Here is a 14251-nt window from a genome sequence, read left to right on the forward strand (position 1 = left end):
GATGGAATTCACTCCTTCCGAAGCAAGGATTAGTTGAGAAATTGCTCCTTAAGGGCTGATTTCGGGGCTTGAACATAGTAGCACCAACTTCTCTTGGAAGAGAAGACTTAATCATAGTAGGACCATGACTTATATTCATTAGAGGGATAAGTGGTATCTAGGAGAAAAATGTAACTACCAGGGCATAACTGGTTCTTGCCTAGCTGTACTTACAAGCGATATGTGAAGGGTTATCGCACTGTTGATTGGTTTAGATGGATACATAATATATCTGTAGTGAGGAGAGTTCAGTTGTCGCGTCTTTAGTGGAGTGTCTGACAGTTAACGGATGGTGGATCCCGTGACTAAAGAGTTTAGTCAGTTATTCACGTTACCGTTGGAGTTTTCGAAGCTACATGTCCATGAGGTCCCCTTGGTAGCTTAGATTCTGATGAGGATCAGTTCTTTGGTATTGATTTGAAATTTTAAAATTGACAAGAAGTATTTTGATTATATATATATATCGCGATATGTGTATAGATACATCTATGGAGGATTGATGTAAATGAGATTTACGTAAGTACCTTGGAATAGAAAAAAAACTATGTTTTTTATGTTTCATGAGAAGAAATATTAAACTTATAGTTATAATATTAGTATGATAAGTTGGTTTATCATTTATGTTTATAATAATATTAATTATTAGATAATTAATTCTTTTCTTTTAAATAACCAAAGTAGTGTGTGGTTATTGATCATTCTAATCCTGAGTTTTAAAAGACAGTGGTTTCCGATTTTGAAAAGGAGGTTTTTACAAAAGATTCCAAAGGTTTTTTGAGTTTTCTCTCATGTAAAGAAACTCACGGGTCGTCAGTAAATACAGATTTACTAAACCGTACGTTGGGCGAGGCTAAACGATCGTGCAGGTGCGAGCTAAATGATCTCAGTGTTTACTAAACGATCGCATAGTTTTGCTAGACAATCGTGTGCGCCAAGGTAAATGATCGTTAGTGTCTGTAGGCGACAAATCCGAGCTAACGATTAAGCTAAATGATCGCATAGTTTTGTTAGACGTCCACATAGCTTTATCTAAACGATTGGGCATCAAACCTATCGATAAGGTCTCAGCCATCTTCCCACTTGCCCAGTATGTGTACGCGATCGTTGTTTTCCTCCGTTCATTACTCATACCAAGTCTGAACAGAGCCCACCCTCTAGATTCTCACACCGAGAATACCAAGGTCGCCTTGCTGGTGGTGTCAGACTCAATCGACACCGTCCGGGTTTTCTGGAGGTCGTTCGTGGTGTTGTGGAGGCTGTTCGTAGTTACTAAAGAGTTTTGTGACCGATGAGATCGTTAAGACAAGCGTGAAGTGTTCATGCGGTGTTCGTACTACTGTGCGGTTGTGTAGATCGAGTGTTCTGTCGCTTTGTATCGAGCGGGTTCGCACAACGAAGCGTGGAGATGCTTCTACCTATGTGCGTAGAGTTTTACTCTCTGTTCCTTTGTATTTTACATGCTGTAATTTCTGTATGAATCGAATAGTCATTTGTTTGAAGTCAACTGTAAATAATTTGTTCATTCATGATTGTAATTTGGAATAGCCTTGTTCCGCTGCTCATGGAAATCTCGATTCCGATTTCCTTCAAAGAGATGGCTAGCATCGCAATTTCAAATGAAATATTTGGGAGATGCACAATATATTCTTGGAATCCAAATTATTCGAAATCACAAGAACAAAACAATAGTGCTATCTCAAGTATCTTCGAAGAATGAGAGACTATATGCTCGTGTATGGTTCTAAGGATTTAATCCTTATGGGATATATTGATTCTGATTTTCAGACTGATGTAGATTCTAGGAAATCTACTTCAGGAACAATATTCACTCTAAATGGAAGAGTTATAGTGTGGAGAAGCACCAAGCAGAGTTGTATTGTTGATTCCACGATGAAAGTTGAATATGTAATTGCATGTGAAGCAACTGAAGAAGCAGTATGGCTCAGAAAATATCTTATAGATTTGGAAGTGGTTCCAAATATGCATTTGCCGATCACCTTGTATTATGATAACAATGGAGCAGTTACCAATTCAAAGGAACCTAGGAGCTACAAACGTGGAAAATACATCGAGCAAAAGTATCATCTCATCAGGGAGATAGTACACAAAGGAGACGTGATAGCCACGAGAATAGTCTCTGAGGATAATCTTTCTAATCCATTTACGAAGGTCCTCACGGCTAAAGTGTTCGAGGGTCACCTGGTCAAATTGGGACTATGAGCTTCCTAAAGCTAGGGCAAGTGGGAGAATGTCAAGGGCATATAGATACCCTAGTTTATTGTATTTTCTCTTTTCTCAACATTGTATATTTTTATATATTTGTAACCCACTGGAGTTTTAGTCCAAGTGAGAGATTGTTGAGAATGTCCTAAAACTCCCAATTCGTGAGTTTGAAAACATATTCTATTTATCAATAAGAGTATTATTGAAACTGTATTTCAAATTGTATCCTGTTATAAAATCAAATAGACGAACTCATGACTATAGTATGAATATTTTAACTTTATATAGAGACATAAAAGAGGATCAAGTTACAGTATATAGCCTAAAAGGTCTATAAGTATATGGATAAGATTGGGTACCTCATCTTAGGGACACTATGGATGCGGCCCACTTTGTATATTGATACAAACAATGTGATCCAAAATCGTTCATGTGGAGGCATCCTATGCAAAAGACATTTGCATAAGATCGGACCACGAAATAATCAACTTTTTCTTTATAAAAGATCGTTTACTGTTAAACTTGACTATTTCAATTCGATGACCTATGGTAACTTGATCTTAATCTTGAGTTAACTATGAACTTCTGTTTATTCGGAATTATCCTTTGATATGCATAGGTGAGAATAGTTCAATACCATTGCTTAATAAACCTCCCATTTTGAGGATAAAACCGGAAAGATAGTTAAGGACATAGTCCTGCGAGATGGAATTCACTCCTACTCAATTTAGGATTAATAGATAGGTTGTTTCTTTAAGTACTGATTCTTGGTCTTGAACAAAGGGGCTCCGTCCTCTCATAGTCGAAAAGGATATGGTTTATTAGTTAGACTATAAACCAATTGTTCAATAGAGGATCAGCAGGAGTTTAAGGAATAAGATGTATTTATAGGGGTAAAACGATAATTTTGACCTAGCTGTAAATACGAACGACTAGTGAAAGATCGACTTACTGATTATATAATTAAATCAAATGAACAGAAATATATCTACAGTGAAGAGAGTGCAACCATCAAGCTATAGTGGTGTGTTTTAGTGGTTAACGAATATCGATTAATTCGGTTTAAAGAGTTTAACCAATTAATCTCAAATCGTTCAAGCTCATAATTTGTAGGTCCATAAGGTCACTCTATTAGCTCGTAAAAGATTAGACCTTGGATTAGAATATAGAGCGAATTTGAAGCATTCAAATTCAAAATTAGGGTTTGAATTTGAATTGTTCAATTTCAATTTAGGGTTTGGATAATTATATTTAATATAATTAAACGTTTAAATTTATTGGAATTTAAACGTAATTAGAGAGTTCAAAATATTTAAATGATGATTTAAATATTAATTACATGAATATGATTCATGTTTCAATTAGGCGTTTTATTAAATTTAATATTTGATATTAAATTTTAATTATTTAATTAAATCAATTTCAATAAAGAAATTCAATTTGGAAATTGAGTTTTGGTTTAATTTAGTTAAATTATAAATTGAATTAAATATTATTATATTTGAAATTGGTCTTGATGGATTTATCCAACATTTTGATGTTGTTAGTGGGTTAATCCACAAAATTACACCTATCCCACTAATCTCAAGTGGATTTTTAAGTGTCAAAGTGCTAAAGCTTAGTACTTGCATGGATGACTTGAATAAAAGCTTCAAATTTCTGAGGATTTCTACCCATGCATTCAGAGTTTTACGAAACTTCTGAAACATTATGAGTTTTGCTCTCAAACCTTTCTAATTCCATCTTAATCCATCTCAATTATGAGTTTCCACTACTCAATCCAATGCTGAGAGTAATAAAGAAGATACTCTTGGTGGTCACCGAAGAAATTGAAGGTCAATTTCGTGGATTTAACAAGGAGCACGTGGAAATCTACAAAGGTTGTACATCTAAAACCTTATTTATTTGAAAATTATGTTTTAGCATGCTTTTGACTTAGATTAAGTGTAATTAAAGTGCTTAAGATTTTGTTACTTGAAAGTCCACAAATCAATCGTAAACATGAACCCGTAAGAACATGCATCAGTCATAATGTGTAACCCAAAGGTCCACAGATCAGTCATAATGTGCACATATACAGTCAAGTGTATACACCTGCCTAGATAAGAAAAGCTAACAAGGATCCTATAACTTAACATATAATCAGTTTACATATAACTTCTTTGTTACATGTACAATCATTTATCTTAGGATAAAATTACCAGTATATCATCAAGTCAACCATACAAATCATCATGGTTAAAACAGTCCATTCAGTCAATATCATTAATTCGTACAGTTCAATCAGTAAAAAATTAACAATACAGACAATGTAGAATAACTTATCCATTTAGTTTAAAATATACAGTTCAAGTAATGTAGAGTAACCAGTCTATTTAGTCTAAAATATACCATCCAAACAATCTAGTGTATCCAGTTCATTTAGTAGTGGGGACGATTGGTTCGAAGGTGAACCAATAGAAAGACACTTACCTCAAGTTCAAATTTTAAACCAAATCAACTATCCTGAAAAAACTCGAACCATACCTAAAACAAGAGCTAAAATTAAAGTAACCACTTGTAGTCAAATTTTGATCACAATTTATCTCAAAAACGGCCCAAAAGCTTATCCGACTTGAGGCTTAAACCCAACAAGACCTCCAAACTTGCCCATCACACAATTCTAGGTCCAACCTCATAACTTGAATATTAGAACCCAAAAAATACAGCATTATAACTCAATCCAAAAAGAAATCCAAATTTTGATACTTACCCACTAACACCCAAACCAATCCGTAACATCTAACGAACAAAACAACAACGTTCGGGGGTCGTCCCGATTAGGCGGAAAATGGAGGAGGAAGTGAGGAAAAAAATTTCCCGTGAGCTAAACACCCCATTCCCCGTCCCCTATTAGCTTTTACATATTTATTTAATATAGTTATCTAATGTTACGTTATTATTATTATTATATAAATATTACATTTAAATTTCAAACGTGATTATTTATTGGGAAAGATGATGAATATGTTTAAATTTAGATTATATAAATAAATAATTTAATTTATATTTATTTTTTTCTACTTAAAAAATTAATTAATTTTTTTAAGCCAAAATTTTAACTTCAAATTGTTATAAAAAACTAACTATAATAAACCAATCATTTAGTAATAAAGTTGAGAATGACATCCCGACCCTACTCCATCAGTGGACATCTCTCCAGCCTTAAATCAAAATTTCAAAATTCCGACGAAAAAGATCCATACAAACAGTGGCAACTTGACGGAACAGAGGCTACGAAACTCTGGACAGCGGGCGAAATCCGGTTAGTGGACGAAGTCTGGACCAGATCTGGGCGTCGGCGGCTTGAGGATGCGAATCCCGGTGGCCGGCCGAACTTCCGAAGCCGGAACAAAGAAAATAAGTGGCGCGGCTCTGGCGAACGCGAACAGCGCTCAGGCCTCGGATGACGACACGGAAAACGGCGGCGCGAGGACGAAGGAGACGGCGAGACTGATCGTCGGCGAGCGGCGGTCTGGACGAAGGGGACGGCGTCTTGCGTGCGTGCAAGAAGAACGAGGACGGGGCGTTTCGCGTGAAAGGAGGGAGGAAGAGAGAAAAAAAATCTTTTCTTTTTCTTTTTTCTTAAATGAAATCTTAACCCTCAAATTTACCTAAATAAATTCTCTTTTTTCCCTTCTCCTCCCCCAATTCCAAATTTCCTGGTCCATTCTTCAAATTCCAAATCCCTTTTTAAAAATCCAGAAATTTATATTTTCCCTTAAATTCAATCAAAATAAATTCGGCTCAAATCCTTTACAAAATTCTCCTCCAAATTAATTTAAACCATCCATCCACAAAACAAAACGAAATATCTTAAAACTTCTCCAAATTTTAATTCGCAGGCCACAATAAATACCAATAATTTCAAATAAATTAATTTAGCCAATTATTTAAATCTTAAATTCCATTCTAATCAAACAATCCAAAATAAAATAATGTATAAGTACAAGATAAATCAGGGTATTATATACAATGAAAATATCGATTCACCATTTATGTCGATGATGAATCTACTACAATAAATCTGGACAGATGAATGGAATTTTAATATTATGATCCTATCTTCGATAATTACCTCTATTTCCAAAAAAAAGGTCCAATATTGTTGGGACCCACACAAGCCAAAAGCATCTCTTTTTCACAAGAGCCAGCAGGGTCAATTATTTCATGTCATTTGATCCACTCCTCTTTTATTCACACTCTTAAAAAATATATGTTTCATTTGGTAACTATTTTGTTTTTGTTTTTTAAAATTAAACTTATGGATACTATCTCTACCTCCAAATTTCTTCTCCAAATTTATTCTTTTGTTGTCTACTTTTCACCAACCATTTGATAAATCAATCCAAATTTTGAGAACTAAGAAAAGTAGCTTTTCAAAAAAATTGTTTTTGTTTTTAGAATTTGGCTAAGAATTCAACTATTGTACTTAAAAAAATGTAAATAATTGTAAGAAATTTGGATGACATAGACTTAATTTTCAAAAAAAATAAAAAATAAAATGGTTACCAAACATGGTCAAATTAAAAAAAAATGGCCTTTTTAAAATTGATTTAATGAAATCAATAATATTTAAATGCAATTTTAATTAGTAAACTTATTTTGACCGGTCATGGTCAACAAGAGGCAGCCAAAAAGGAAGAAGCTAATCGAATTGAATTCTTCTTATTTCTTTCTTTTCTTTTAAATAATGTTCATACTATAGCACCCATTGTTGTCAAATATCACCATGTAGGCTTGTAGCAGGTCGAAAAATATATTTTTAGAAAAATATCAATTTAAATTTCGAAATTCAGGTGTATCGATTTAAATCTTAAACTAATAGTATCAATTTAAACCTTGAATTCTTATAAGTGAATTTTAACCCAAACTAATAATTTTATCAATTTAAACCCTAAACTTTCATAATTATATCAACTTAAACCTTAAAATTTCATAAGTATATCAATTTAAACCATCCATTATATTTTATTTAGAAATATTTATGAAAGTTTGAGATTTAAATTAATATATTTATAAAAGTTCAGAGTTTAAATTGGATATACATGTGAAAATTCATGGTTTAAACTGGTACAATTGTTAGTTTGAAGTTTAAATTTATACAACCTCAAAGTTCAAGGTTTAAATTGAAATAACTATTAGTCTAGGGATTAAACCGAAACAACCCTCAAAATTCAATAATATGAATTGATATTTGTCCTATATTTTTTAGCCAAAAAATCAAAATTAAAAAAGAGTAAACGATCTTTTCGAAGAAGAAGAAAGGGTAAATATTTCAATCAATTTTAAGTTAAGGGTTCAATTTTTCCATCTTTACAAAATGTTACATTTAATTTTGTGGGGGAATTGAATTCCCCAAAAAAAAATCTATTTTGTTTTTGTTTTTTATATTAAGAAAAACATTAATATAGTTGGTTAATTTCAAAGCCTAAATTAATATTAGCCTGTTGTTAATAGAGTAGCTCTAAGTCTTTACGTGTATGGTAAAGATTGAAATGCATTTATTCGCATTGAATTTTCTCATTAAATTGGACTCCACATCATATTATTTTGATTAAAAAAACAATGCATATAAAACTCACATGGAGGAGTTCGTTCTGAGCTAGGAATTATTGATGTGGTATGACTAAAGTTCGCCCTTGATTAAAAGTAGAGAATATCACTAGTTTATAATAAAATAAATTATACACTAAAGATATTTTAGTAGAATTGGAACAAACACTAGTATTTAGTAAATAAAGATGCTAATTATTATTTAAAAAATCAATGGTTTGATCCTCACATCTTCTATTACTGAATTAAAAAAAAAATAAATAGTAGAATAAACCTACAAGCTATTTGAGTCACATATGTTCTAAACTTAGGCAATAAAATTTGATGCACGGGAGAATTGAATGATAATCTATCAATTGATTGGAACTTTAAAAAAATAAATGACATTTATCCCCAACTTAACAAAAATTATCTTAAATAATAATTTGATTATTACATTCAAATAAAGCTTACAGATTTAGGACCAGATTATTTGATCCAAATTGATTTTATATTTGAATCAAGTGTTAGTAAACCTTGTTAGATGATATAATATTAAAATTTTCTTGATTCATCAATTAAACTAGATGATATAATATTAAAATTTTCTTGATTCATCAATTAAACTTTCCAATCACTCATTAATTTAAAAAATCTATTTTCTTTAGTAGGGTTCCAACCTCCAATTATTTTAGTTAATTTGATATATGATGTGGATAAAATTAGACTTATAAAATTGATCAAAAAGTAAGGGGGAAAATGTAAAAAGAAAGTAAACTTTGATTCAAGTCTAGAACCAACTAAATCTAATCATAACTCGTGTAGGATAAAAAAAAATACATCTAATCTTAAATCATAAGAGAAAAAAGAATTATTCCTTCTATAAATATATCAATATAACTTCATAAGAAATTATTTAATCTAAAACTTAAATTTTGACTTTTGATTCGACGAGATTAGAATTTAGGAAGTATAAATAGCGGGAAACAAAATTTGCATTGACACGCACGAGTTTTGCGTGATACTCAATCGGTTGCTTTCACAAAACAAAAGGCAACGAACACATATAGAGGAAGTGGAGCCCGCCATCGAACTCCTATATAAACCCCCCAAACGCAGATTCGGTTTCTTTTTCGCCGGCGAAAAATTCGTTGCCTCCGTTGGTCTGTGGTGGCTGCCAACGTTTCTTCACCTGCCCCCTTCTCTCTGCAACTCTTTCTCTGAGGAAGAAGAATCAAAGCATTCAAGTAATGGATTCTCTTAGTCATTAGTATTTTCAACCTTCTTTGTTTTTGGCTAAGGAGCTTCCGCGACCGGTTTCTTAAGCCCTCGGCTTGCTTCAGGCGAGTTTTCTGTAAATTTTCTCCTCGTTTTCTGTGTTCTGGTGTTGGAATCTTGCGATTTCTTTCTTGCACTCTACTTGTGTGTGTATTTGGATGAATAAGCCTGACCGTGATTTTGTCTGAGTTTTTGGAGTAGATCTGATTGTTCCGAGTTTTGCGTGGATGATTGTTGATTTTTCATCGGCTTTGACTCTACGCTACTTTAGCTTGTCTCGGATTGGATTCTCTAATTACCGTCTTCCTCTTAACTTTTCCTGTTTTATCGGTTTGTTCGTTGTTTAATCCCCTGCTGTTAAGGTCAACGGCGTCGGTTTTGTTGTTTGGATTTTGGACATTTGTGTAAAACTCTCATTCTGTGATTCTAGTTTGGTATCCGATTGAGTTGAAGGATTGGGATGGATCTCGTTGATTTTGTTCTTCAGATAGTTAAGTTTTGATTTAGTATTGGTCGATTGAATTCAAATAGGGGAATTCCAATCGATTTATCAACATACCGGTAATTAATGTTGTAGTCTTAGAGTTTGTTGTTGTTTAGGATACTATTCCCTCCATCCATGGATTGGATTGTCTGTTGCCTGCTCTGAATCTTGATCTGACAAGGACAAATCTTATAGCTGCCTCCTGAAATTGAGATGGTAAACAAATAATTGTTTTCTTCACCGTCCTGAATGAAAATTGGATTATGAAATCATTAAGAATACGTGGAGCAGTTGATATTAGCTAAGGAATAGGGAATTTAGTTTTCCTCTTTTACTAAATGGAATTGTAACAAGAACAGTTGTGGAAAAATGATTCAATCACACCACCACCATGTAAATTCATTCGACATCTGCAGGTCCTCTAATAACCAATTTTTTGCAGTTTTTCACTCTATATCTAAGGGAGCAAATTTGTTGGGGGTGGCTTCAAATAATTTAAAAAAAAAACAAGTCACTTCATTAAGATAATGAAATGAGACGATACAAAGAGAAATAATATCAAAACAAAAGATTAGCGAGGCTTCAAATAATTTACTTTGAGACAATATTTTTTTATTTTAAATATTTTTTTCTTAATTTTAAATAAATAAATATATTTTTTTAAAACTTTTATTTCAATTTATTTATTGAGAAAATGGAAAAATATTCGAGCCATGTGCTTTTAATTTGAAATTTTCAAATGCTTCCTATTTTTGGAAAAGATATACTCAATGAGGTCAGGACTTCTTAATAGTCATTTAAGTGTAGATTTGAAAATCTACATGCTCCCTAATAAAACTTGATTCAAATCTAGGTAGTTTTGGAGTTAGTCTTTCATACGTCTAACAATGTAAAATTGTGAGCCAATGCAGCCAATTCGAATAGTTTTATTTATTTGTTCTGATCAGTATAGGGTAATGGTGTTCTTCATAATATCTATCTTAGCTATACAGATTTTTTTTATATCAATCCTCACTCAAATAGCCAGATAAGTTTAAATAATGACTATGTTTGTAGGTTTTCTTGCTACACATTGTGCTCCATTGCTGATTGATATGTTTCGTTTAAAGAAGCATTCTCAAAGTCATAATCGCCAGGATATTGATTCTACACAAGAAGACGGAAAGGTATTAATTCATTCAATTTTTATAGAAAACAGCTTTTTTCTTTCTTTTTCCTTTTGTGTTTATGCGGTCTCTCTCGTATCTCTGGAACTGTATCTATATCTGTCGAAGTCAAACCATAGTTTGGGTGATGTTATTTTCAGGGGAAGTTAAAATCCCAAAGTCTTTGGGTCAGGTAAAATAATATCTTTTCATTTGAAATATAATATCCCATCTCAATTTTAATTTTCGTATCATCTTGAAGGAAATTTTAGAATCAAGTCTCATTTATGAAGTCCAGGACCCAATTCATGTTAATTAGGGTCATGCCATTACACTTGAACCTACATCGTCTAAAAGGAAATTTTGTAAAATATCTAAAACTTTATAGGCATGCAGCTTTGAACAGATAAAGACCGAATGCATCTTGGTTTATAGCTCGCTGCTGTAACTATCGGAACAAATACTTCCACATACCCCATCCAAACTAGTAATGTTTGTGAATTATCGATTCTATATGTACGTTTCTTAATTTTTGTCCTTCATCTCCGTTTTTCTTATGGTGAGGAGTTAATGCCACAAGTTTTCAGATATAAAGAGCTTTTTCATTAGAAGGTTTCAAAATTTTTGACTGAGATCGTTTACTAGAAGAAGATCAGATTAGGATCAGAAAGTTAAGGGTGAAATAATTAAATTCTATATTTTTTAGGAAAGGCGTAACTATTTATGTTTCTCGTACAGATCAATGAACTTAGAGCTGCTCTTGGGCCTCTGTCTAGTCGAAATTTAAAGTATTGCACCGATGCATGTCTGAGGAGATACTTGATAGCTCGAAACTGGAATGTTGAAAAGTCAAGGAAAATGCTCGAAGAGACGCTCAAATGGAGGGCAGCTTTCAAGCCCGAAGAAATCCGTTGGGTAAGTTAAATTATATGATTTTGTATGCCTCAGACATTTATAGGAAAAATTTAGTTTGGTTTATTTTAGGTTTTATACTCTCAAAATATATATTTTTTTCATCGGTGTACTTTTACTTTTGTTCATTTTGGTCCTTGTAATTTAAAAAAATATTATTTTGGTCCCTTAAAAATAAAGATGAAAGGACCAAAATGGATCAATTTTTAGAAGTATAAGGGACCAAAATGCACATTTTGATAATATAGGGACTAAAATGAATATTTTGAAAGTATATGGACCAAAATGAATATTTTGAAAGTATGAAGACAAATAATATCTAAACCAATAATAAATTGCCTAAGTTTAATTTATCCTGCAGAATATCATTTTATTAAGCTACTCTTTATAATTTTCACTTTTAGTTCTTTTTAAATTGAAAATTGATATTAAATTTTTTTTTTACGAAATTTACTCGTACATGCATGGTTGCATTCCATGGAATCGAAGATTGTTTAAGAAGCATTTTTAATTTCTCGTACAGCACGAAGTAGCATTTGAAGGCGAGACTGGGAAAGTGTCGAGAGCAAATTTTTACGATCGACATGGAAGATCTGTGCTCATAATGAGACCAGGAATGCAGGTATGTGCTGGACTCCCTTATCAATATAATGACACTCGTATTTTCTCATTATTACGTCTATTGAAAATTCAGTTTTTCTTTAAAATCAAACAATGTTAAATTACCGCATCAAAAATTTAAGATCGTTCTACTAAATTATGATATGTATAATCTTTTTTGTTATAACAATAAAAAAGTAATGTATAAAACTTTGGAATAGGGAAATTTTTTTGAATGATCACCCTTGAGATAGGTTTAGATCTATAGATATTTACCAATATGAACACAACTTAATGAAATTGAATTATTTACAAATACTTCCACCACTCATTGAACTCGAAAAGGAAAATTTTAAAATAGAAAATAAAGTATAGAAGTAGTTCATTTGCAATGTAAGTAGTGATCTCGTTATTTTTTCATTCACTTTCTGACTGATTTCCAGTTCCTACTTTTGAAATCTTTCAGAACACAACTCCATCAGAAGCTAGTGTGCGGCATCTGGTCTATCTTTTAGAGAATGCGATTATGAACCTTGGTGAGGGTCAGGAACAAATGTGTTGGTTGATAGATTTCAGCGGATTTACGATGAAAACTAATATCTCTGTCAAAATAGCCGGAGATATTATCAATGTGTTGCAGAACCATTACCCCGAGAGACTTGCCTTTGCATTCCTCTACAATCCACCCAAATTCTTCCAAGCCTTCTGGAAGGTATGCTCTTTAATGCCAATCACTTCTAACCTAAATAAGAAGTATGCACTTTTCATTAATGGCTAAAAATAAATAATAATAATAATAATAATATATTAAAAAAAAACCCTTTTTTAAAAAAGTACTCATATTCTTTCAAAAGTTACTATATTGTCTTTATAAACATTCATGAAAGATCAATGTGTCAAGGATAGGACTAATTTTTAAACAAAGGATAAAGTTTAGCGATATTTATTTTCATTTAGTCTTTATTAATTTAAATAATTAGCTCAATATTAATTGATACGACCTTCTTCCCTAAAGGAATGGAAGTTCGATCTCTCATCTCCACAGTTGTTGTACTGAAAAAAACATCTTATCAACACAAAATATGTACACATTTTAGACTTGAAAAGTTTGGTGGACATTGTTTAGAGTATTTAATATCATTTGTTATAGTATTTTATATTATTTAATTTCTATTTATTTACTATATGTAAAACTTCATTGGGCCTCTTTGATGGGCGTGATCAAACAATCAACTTTAGGATTATGAATAACAAATGTGTGTTGAACTGAGAGATTCTTCCAATTTTTATAGGCTATAAAGTACTTCTTAGATCCAAAGACATTTCAAAAAGTAAAGTTTGTAAATCCGAAAGACAAAGGAAGCGTGGAGCTGATGAAATCACACTTTGACATGGAAAATCTTCCCAGTGTGTTTGGGGGTAAAGCCACACTCGAATATGATCACCAGCAGTTCTCCCAGATGATGGCTCAAGACGAGCTTAAAGCTGCCCAGTTTTGGGGCCTTGATGAGAACCACCACATTGTTAATGGGCCTTCTTCTGGCCCAGAAGTTGCTCCAGAGCCCATTACTTCAACTAACTGACTTAACTGGTATGCCTCATGCCTCCCCTTTACACTCATATTTTGAAACTTATAAAATAATCAACATCTCATAAGAGCAAAGGAGCTACCCATACATAAGTATTAGTCTCTGCTAACCAACCATGAGACTGAATGAGCCTTTTGTACTTTTTATGTTAACTTATAATTCAATACAGCCCAATAATTTATTAAAAATATTATATGGAGTGCATCTTCTGTTGACTTCTCTTGTATCTGCCCACTCTTTAGAAGAAAAGAAACTCATAATAATTTGTTTACTTGTGTTCTATCTTCTTCCATCTATTATAATAGACTGTAGAGAGGACCCATGCCATTAAGTTTTAGCTTTGAATTACTATATTTATTACAATTAACTTGATATATCTACCGGCCTAATTTGCTCTATTCAAATGT

At 32.4% G+C, this 14251-nt stretch overlaps 1 protein-coding gene across 2 annotated transcripts; it reads left to right on the forward strand.

Annotated features, from left to right (window-relative positions):
- The first annotated feature begins 8943 nt into the window (after positions 1 to 8943).
- On the forward strand, positions 8944 to 14115 carry LOC120081897 (phosphatidylinositol transfer protein 3-like). Of its 2 annotated transcripts, none has more exons than XM_039037078.1 (6): positions 8944 to 9179; positions 10655 to 10764; positions 11482 to 11658; positions 12179 to 12277; positions 12722 to 12967; positions 13548 to 14115. In XM_039037078.1, exons 2-6 carry the CDS (start codon positions 10693 to 10695, stop codon positions 13836 to 13838), a joined length of 885 nt encoding a protein of 294 aa, XP_038893006.1. In that variant the 5' UTR covers positions 8944 to 9179; positions 10655 to 10692; the 3' UTR covers positions 13839 to 14115. The 2 variants fall into 2 exon arrangements, with proteins under 2 accessions (XP_038893006.1, XP_038893012.1); XM_039037084.1 differs by lacking the exon at positions 8944 to 9179 and adding an exon at positions 9257 to 9814.
- Positions 14116 to 14251: the final 136 nt, after the last annotated feature.

This window comes from Benincasa hispida, chromosome 1, assembly GCF_009727055.1.
Source record: "Benincasa hispida cultivar B227 chromosome 1, ASM972705v1, whole genome shotgun sequence".
Lineage (NCBI taxonomy): Eukaryota > Viridiplantae > Streptophyta > Magnoliopsida > Cucurbitales > Cucurbitaceae > Benincasa > Benincasa hispida.